The sequence below is a fragment of the Culex pipiens genome, chromosome 2 (genome assembly GCF_016801865.2).
Source record: "Culex pipiens pallens isolate TS chromosome 2, TS_CPP_V2, whole genome shotgun sequence".
Taxonomy (NCBI): Eukaryota; Metazoa; Arthropoda; class Insecta; order Diptera; family Culicidae; genus Culex; species Culex pipiens.
This window is the reverse complement of record NC_068938.1, coordinates 76,079,654-76,087,388: the sequence shown is the minus strand read 5'-3', so window position 1 is coordinate 76,087,388 and position 7,735 is coordinate 76,079,654. Positions and strand designations below refer to the sequence as shown.

General features: G+C 36.3%; 2 protein-coding genes across 2 annotated transcripts in view; both read right to left on the bottom strand.

Moving 5' to 3' along the window:
* LOC120413567 (sodium/potassium-transporting ATPase subunit beta-1-like) overlaps positions 1 to 1,154 on the bottom strand; it is a 3,906-nt gene extending 2,752 nt beyond the window's left edge. The window contains exon 1 of the mRNA XM_052708300.1: positions 853 to 1,154. Coding sequence (XP_052564260.1) covers positions 853 to 985 — 133 coding nt within the window. The 5' untranslated portion in view covers positions 986 to 1,154. The remainder of the gene's footprint in view (positions 1 to 852) is intronic.
* A 3,178-nt stretch (positions 1,155 to 4,332) lies between these two features.
* LOC120431163 (sodium/potassium-transporting ATPase subunit beta-1-like) lies at positions 4,333 to 7,392 on the bottom strand. The gene is made up of 5 exons (XM_039596303.2): positions 7,150 to 7,392; positions 5,376 to 5,633; positions 5,136 to 5,317; positions 4,800 to 5,073; positions 4,333 to 4,736 (listed from the first exon to the last, which is right to left on the bottom strand). The coding sequence occupies exons 1-5, from the start codon at positions 7,286 to 7,288 to the stop codon at positions 4,627 to 4,629; spliced, it is 963 nt and encodes a 320-aa protein (XP_039452237.1). The 5' UTR covers positions 7,289 to 7,392; the 3' UTR covers positions 4,333 to 4,626.
* Between the last annotated feature and the right edge of the window lie 343 nt (positions 7,393 to 7,735).

Sequence of the window (7,735 nt, the reverse complement as noted above, 5' to 3'; positions counted from 1 at the left end):
AGAATGACAGGAAAACTAGATAGCTTCACGCCGGAATTCAAAAAAAAAATATCTTTTGGCCCAAAGTGCGTGACGGTGCACAATCTTGTTAAGGAGATGGGAGTTTTGGAAAAACGTGTGTTTTTTTGGAAATATCGAAAACTTGGACAAAAAATATTAAAATTTTTTTTTAAGAAAAATCGAGTTTCAATCCAAAATTCGTTTTCAAGTCATTGCTAATTTTAGGTATATTTTATTCATTGATTTAAGGCTTTTTTTAAATATTTCTTCAAAGAAAAGCACCAAATAGGAAATATTTATGATAAACTAAGATTTTTTTTTGTCTCTGGAACTTTGAAAATCAGGGATACAGCAGGACAAATAATTCGAATCAATGAAAATTAATTATTCTAAGTCGCCTAATTAGTCTATAATTTTCAACTGATGATATCTCGGAAACATTGGTCCGATTTCAGAGTAAAAATTTAAACTTTGCGAAATGTTCTGATCTTTTAAATACATTTTTTTTCAATATTTATAACCAATATCTCATTAGTTTTCCAAAATCATGGTTCTGACACATATTTTTTGCGGCACATCGTAATTTCTCAAAAAATATTTTCAAACTGGTTCAATCATATAAAAATGATTATTAACTAAGAAATATATATTCAAATTGCAACGGCCTTACATGTGAATACAAGGTTTTCGCAAGGTTAGATCGAAAAAGGTATGGTGAATGCAAAGTCAACATTTTTAAGCATTATGGATTTTATGTTTTTCAAAATTATTTTGCTCATACATACTTAGTTTTATTTTGAGATAATTTAAAAACTCTATTCATAATTCTTGCTCAATTTTACTTGCACTTACCCCAATTTTTTAATGTCCGGCCCATATATTGGCCCGTTTGATGGTCGTACAAAAACTGCCCAAAGGTTTTTGGCACTGGCTTGCTGGGAAATTCGAACGTTACATCGAAGTTATTATCGACTATTTTTTCCATTTTTAGGCTTTGAATCACTCAAATTCACTAAGTGTTGGTCAATTCACTGTTTTTTTTATTTTCACAAGTGTTAAACTTCACTAAAATATCTTGCCTCGTAGAGGGGATAAGGGTTTTTTTCGCTATCACTGCCGAACCCGAGATCACCAACGAATTTCCAACGACTCCGGTTAAAAGCTCGACGAAAACTGAATGCAAAAATCGTCAAGATTCGTTTCTTTTTGTTCCATTGCCCCAATCTTGTGATCAGTAGCCTATGTCCAAGAGGGGAGAGACTATCGATCTTGGCACGATCGGTTTAATCTATCTATGCAGTGTCATTATGCTCTTTCTTTATCTTAACGCAAATATGTTCGCTTGCATAAACGAATTGAGGTTAAAAAAATAACTTAAAATAGATGTAAAGATTTTCAAAACTAAATTCCCAACAACATATTTGGGATTCAACGGTCAACAATTTATGTTGAAATCATATTCAATTTCACATTCATTTTCACCTTAAACATTTTTTTTCAAAAACATTCTTTTGTACATTAATGAACCTAATGATTTGAACCTGATGATTTTCAAAAACACATTAACACATTTCATTCAAGGAAATCTTATGTATCTCTGTGTAACCTCATCTTGTAAATACCTTACTATTGGAAACTGAAATTAACATAATATGAAAATAAATTCTAATCGGGCACCATATGTTGACTCACCAGAACGTTGACCTTCGATTGTAGCTTATATAATTTAAATTAAGTAATAATTAAGTTCCATTCAAAAGCTTTGCAAATTAATTTGTTTTTATAGAGAGAATCGGCAGAAATTTTAGCAGGAATTAAAATTTTCAAAATATTTGTTAAAGGTTGAAAAATCATTAATGGTAAGGCCTTTGCAAATATTTTTCAAAGTTTATGTCAAGTGTTATGTCAGGAGTGGTAAAACCTATATGGATTTTCTCTTTTAATGAAAACAGGGGCAGTATTTTTTAGCAAACTTACCGAAAAAATAAAAAAAATATGAAAATATGAGCGAATTAACACAGATTCTATTCAAAATTTTAAATCAAAAATCAAAATATTCGCTCTACAGCATTGCCTTGGCGTTCTCGATTGCGAGATTCCTACTCGAAACTAGGTGTCCGAAGGCTTGATTGTTGAGGCAATTGCAAACCTCTTTTTACACCTTAGCTTCCATCCACCCCGGAATTCGAACTGACGACCTTTGGATTGTTGGTCCAACTGCCTACCAGCGACTCCACCAGGACAGGGACCCAGGGAGACGACTCCTACACCTGGACTGAGCTAACGACCTAACCTTCTAGGATAGACCGGGGCCAAAATTTACTTCCCCGTCCGACGGAAGGCGTGATCAGACAAATCTCGTCTCGAAAAATGCCACCGGGACCTTCTGGGATCAAACCCAAGCCGACTGGGTGAGCGGCAACCACGCTTACCCCTACACCACGGTTCCCGGCGTTTTAAATTTATTTCTTAAATAAATGATGAGCTCACAATACCATTTTAGAAATCAAACTTTTATCATAAATTTTTTTGAAGAACGGAAGAATAAAATAATAAATATGAATTATTCTCTGCTAACTCACATGAATTCGAAGAAAAGCGTCCCTGTACACGAATCCGAGGTACATTCTTCAATAACTCCTGGTACTATCCCGTCCATTTTGGTACACGCGATAAAATACTTGTTTTTCAATAATTTTAGCCTGAAATGGTGATGATTTGGTGTCAAAGAATAGACTATGTACGTTCGACAGAGTAATTCGCTTCGCTTTGCTTCGCTTCGCTAGGAGACGGTGATTTTAGCGGATTGCAGACTGGATTTCGCCATGTGATGTGATGATTGTCTAAGCCCAAGTTGCCTTGGAATTGATAATTGGGAATAAAACCAACTCCACCTGAACCTGATTTTCACCACCATGACAGCCGTCCATTGCCGGCCGCTCCCATCTCCATCGCGCACCAGGGACAAGGAAAGGGATCCACTTTTCCAAGGGGACAAGGGAAAATCTCCACGGTGTCCCCAAGTAAGTTTCGCTTGGAGTTGGAGGTTTTTGGGAAGGTGTAAGGTCTAGGATACGCTCTAAGCCAGCGTTGCGACCAATGGCATAGTGTGTTTAGGGGTTATAGTTTTATTCTCAAGGCAAGCAATCGGATGCTGCTGTCGAGACATTTCCCGTTTAAATATTTTGGATTTTAACTATTATTCTCAAGGCAAACATCTGATGTTGCTGTCGAGACAATTCCCGTTTAGAAAAAAAAAATAATTAGGGAAACAAAAGTTCAAGCCTAGACAGCTGGCTGTGGAAAGCTTGAACTAATCGAAAAAGCATTTTAATCAGTATAACAAATAAATACACAACTAATCACGCCCGTTGTCAATATAACTACAATATAATCTATAAAAATCCATACGTATTCGTTCTAATTTCTTTTACCACCTAAATGTAAATACAAACACGTCGTAGTTCTACTTCAATTGCCTGTACGTTCGACAGAGTAATTCCTAAAAACACGTATTTTTCGTGGAATTGTAATTTGTGGAAAATTCAATGTCCTTTTCGCATTTAGAAAAATATTTTTCATTTCGTGCTTTTTGGTAGCTTTGCAGGGTTTGAGGTATACAATTTCGATTTTTGAGGCAAAGAAAGAATAAAAAAATATAATTATTATAAAAGAAAAACGCACCAAAATTTCTTTCACTTCTTTTTTAAGGATTGGATATTTTATAGATTTTTTGTTTGTTATTGTAACCATTATGTTTTATGTTTCAAAATTATTTCTAATCCGATGCATTTTAAATTTGATTTTCACAGTAATTTTTTTGTAGAAAATACAGCATTGAATTATTATTCATAACTCTTTTTAATTTTATAATAAAACAATTCTATATGTGAGTTTTTTTGCGTAACATCTTTTTTTTAAAGATTACTGAAGACGAAACGGACTTTGGTATTAATTGAAAAAATATACCCTTTCTAATTTTATTTATAATATCGGCCAAACAGCCCGTTGACCTTTAATTACAGCTTTCATTAGCTGTGTTTGGATATTTCTAAGTAATAAATATCTAAATTAAAAGTTAGCAAGCATTTCTTCTTTGTGATTTCTATGATTCTTTTTATTTTAAAAAGAAAAAAAAAAATGAATGAAGTCAACATCTGTGTGAGTAGACAGGTTCAATAATTATTTTATTATTCACGTAAAGCTTACTCAATTTTTTAACACCAAGATACTCATAATCCGTATCACAAGACACTTCTCTAAATAGCGAATGGTAAAAACCTCTAATTTCCGTGTTAATTACTAGCCACTGTTGACGCTGTGGATACGTCGACAAATTAACGGTTCGATAATTTAATTATACTTTGTTTTTCATTCAATTTTGAAAGATTCAATCGTTTCAAATTTGATCAGGCCTTTGAACAAATTCAACTGCATCCAAAATCATCGATTCTGATCAAGATTAAATTTAAGGGTATTTCTTTGTATAATTTACCATATGTAACCTGAGTGTTTCAATTATTTATTGACATTAATTGTTTGTACATTCAATTGGGATCATTGTATTGCATTCCGACACTCATTTTCACACACACCATGTGAAAATTCGTAATAATCTGGGACTTACTAGTCTATGAGGATCGAGAACTGGGTCGATCCCTGGCGATCGCGACTTCCACCACGGTATCGGATGTTTTTAGCCCAGGCACGGCACTCGACGTAGATGCTACGTTGAACTAGAAAATTTGTAAGATAAATTAGTCAAAGGCTCAATTTGTATGTCCAAGTTGGACCCTTACGCGCTGGTCGCTGGAACTGTACTGCCAACAGGGGGCTCAGGTAGTCTGGCTGGTTGGTGAAGGGGAAGTAGTACGACGGGATGCCAAAGCTGGGATAGTACGAGATCGGTCCGATGGCTTCGTTGTCGGCGGGGTTCACTCCGTTGCAGGTGATCCAAATCTGCTTGCGCTCCATGTCCGTAGTACGATTGCCGATGTACTCCTTCAGCTCCTGGGGCATGTTCTCGGGCAGGTTTTCCGGATCATCGTAATATTCCGGCACCCAGCCGTAGATCTGCAAACGAGATTGACGATTGTCAGCTTGAACTCTTAGGTTAAGTTTAGTGTTTTTAATACTCTGTTCAGTTTGATCAAAATGCATGGTGACGACTCATGGTAAGAATAACCGTTTTCCGCGGTACATGGCCCCAGTTTCGACAGGTCAACCGCACAGACATTTCGATTCTTGGGCCGCTGGTTGAAGTCACACTGTACGTGGTTTCGACCACCACCGGGAAGAAGGGAAGTGTTTCGGTAGGCTGAAGAAAATTACAAAACATCAGTTAAGCATCTCCACAATCAATGTTTCGAACTCACGCTCCGTGAAGTGGTTCAGCCGGCCAACCCAGTAATCAATCTCGGTCTTGTTGGACGCCACGTAGTGGATGAAACCACTGTCTTCCGGCTCCTCCGGCAGTGGCCGATAGCCCAGGCCCGGGTTGGTGCCGATCAGCGATTCCGACAGCTGGAAGTAGGGGGCGTCGTCGCTCAGCACCATAAACAGCGACTGGAAGCAGACGGTCGTGAGGGCACCCAGAACGATGAAGTAAACTCCGTAGAACAGGAACAAATACCCTGGAATGGATCAGCACAAGGAGGGACGGTAATGAGGAGGTTGGTAGTCAGGTCGATGAACGATTCATGCAGAAAGATGCTTTGGACTAATGACCCAATCTAACCTTCCTTGGTGGGATTTTGTCCCTATAATCATGTGTTTTTATTGAAGTTTAATTTGATGTGATTTAAGTTTTGAATGACTGCTAATGTTGACTAATATTGGGTTTGGTTGATCAAAACTCAAATTTGAAAATTTCTGAAAATACTACCGATTTCAAAAACTGCGGACTATAACAAAAAAATCAATTCCTCAACTGTCATTTTATCTTATTTATATAAAATTGATTTTATCAATTTTATTTTTTTTTTAAAGCGGTAAGACTTCTTTTAAGATTAATTTGTTTGCTCCATCACAATGTCCATGATGTATTTTCAAAAAAGGTTTTTTCGATTGTGCTCCAAAAAATAGTTTCGTTGAGAATTTTTATTTTGAAAACCAGAAACATCAAAGTCACCTTGTTTCTTAAAAATTTCCACCTAACCGCGTGAAAATTGAATTGATTTCGTCAAATCGACCATAAGTGACCGATTCTTAGCGAAGGTACACCAAAATGTTCAATGTGATTTTTAATATGAAAGATTTCATTTTTATTATAATGCAATAATTGCAATGTGCTTTAAATGCGTTTTCTTACCTAAAAAGCCAAAAATATTGGCCAAATATGGTCTGCAAGCCATTGAATGGGAGAGGAGTTTTTTCATAAATCTGCTCCTTTCGTTGTCCCGTCACGAAAAGAATAGCTGGCAAAAACTCAAATTTCAACCAATTCGTTCAGTTCGAGGAGCAAAAGATTCGTTTTTTAATTTGTGATAGTGTGTAGAAGAGCAAAAGTTTTTAAAATCAAACTGGCAAAAATGTAGCGATTTTGGTAGAGTGCCTTTTAAAAGTCTAGTTTTACAATGTTGTCCCGTCACGCTACATTTTTATTTCAGGGGAAGCACAGGTACTATATGGTTCATTCTGCATGATATTTCTTTATAGGAAAATCAATTATCTTTGCAAATATGTAATAACATTGGGGGGTTTCTTCTTTTATTTTGCCACTACAGCCAAAACACTGAAAAAAACTGTGATTTTTTTTAAAAAGGAGCCGAAGAATCGTTCAAGTAAGGTTACTTTCAATGTTCCATTTGAAATGAGCTCGAGCTGTGTTTTGTTTAATGTATATAAATTTGGGGTTAAGCAATTAAAATTTATAATTTTGAACATAGTTCAAAGTAAATAGACTCTTTCATGAAAATATAAATTGTTGTTGCCATTAAAACATATTTTGTACCATGAATCACAGAAAAAGCTTACTAATCTGAAGATAATTTTGAACTGGTGGATTTTAGAGTCTACCACCGTTTCGTTTACTGATATTTTCATTCCGATGTTCTGTACAGGGTAAGAAGCCCTCGATTTTGTTTCGAAATCTTTACCCATACATGCCATTCTTGTTTCACAAACCACCGGAAAAACTAAAATACTTACACCAGCTTTTAGGGGTACGCCCCATATATTCGTTGGTTCTAGTATCGTAGAACCACTGCTTCAAATTTTTCGGCTCCGGTTTCTTGGGAAACTCGAAGGCTTGCCGAAAGTCAACCTTATCAACGACCTTTTCCGGCATTTTGGTTAATCTTATTTATATTACAGGTCACAGAAATGTTAAATTCGACAAGTTTTCCTTCAAAAACTCTCGCCACTGCCTCGATGAGGAAAACTTATGCTGGTTCACGGTACTACTGCATTTGATGTTAAATGTGAACTAAATGGCCGTGGTTGAAAAAAGTCCTAGGAAGAGTAATGGACCAGCAAATTAGATCGCAAAATTGAAACAGTTGGCAATAATGATCATCCCCTACCACCGCGGAAGGGAGAGCCTGTCATGACACGATTCGTCAGCATGGTGATAATCAAAATTACATTCTGCTTAAAAAGCTCTGCTTTGATCCTCTCTGACGTACTTGGACGGGTCCAACTTACTCTGGTTAATGCTGGAAAGCATCTTGCCGCCTGAATCACTGCTGGATTGGATTGCAACCAGATTTTTTTTTTGCTAACGAACATCGATCTC

Bases quoted from the DNA above. Each gene is read 5' to 3' on its own strand.
- LOC120431163 (XM_039596303.2), bottom strand. From the start codon at position 7,288: ATGCCGGAAAAGGTCGTTGATAAGGTTGACTTTCGGCAAGCCTTCGAG. The intron at 5,318-5,375 runs GTGAGTTCGAAA...AATTTTCTTCAG, and splicing joins GCTGAACCACTTCACGGAGC to CCTACCGAAACACTTCCCTT. The intron at 5,074-5,135 runs GTATTAAAAACA...TCTCGTTTGCAG, and splicing joins TTTTGATCAAACTGAACAGA to ATCTACGGCTGGGTGCCGGA.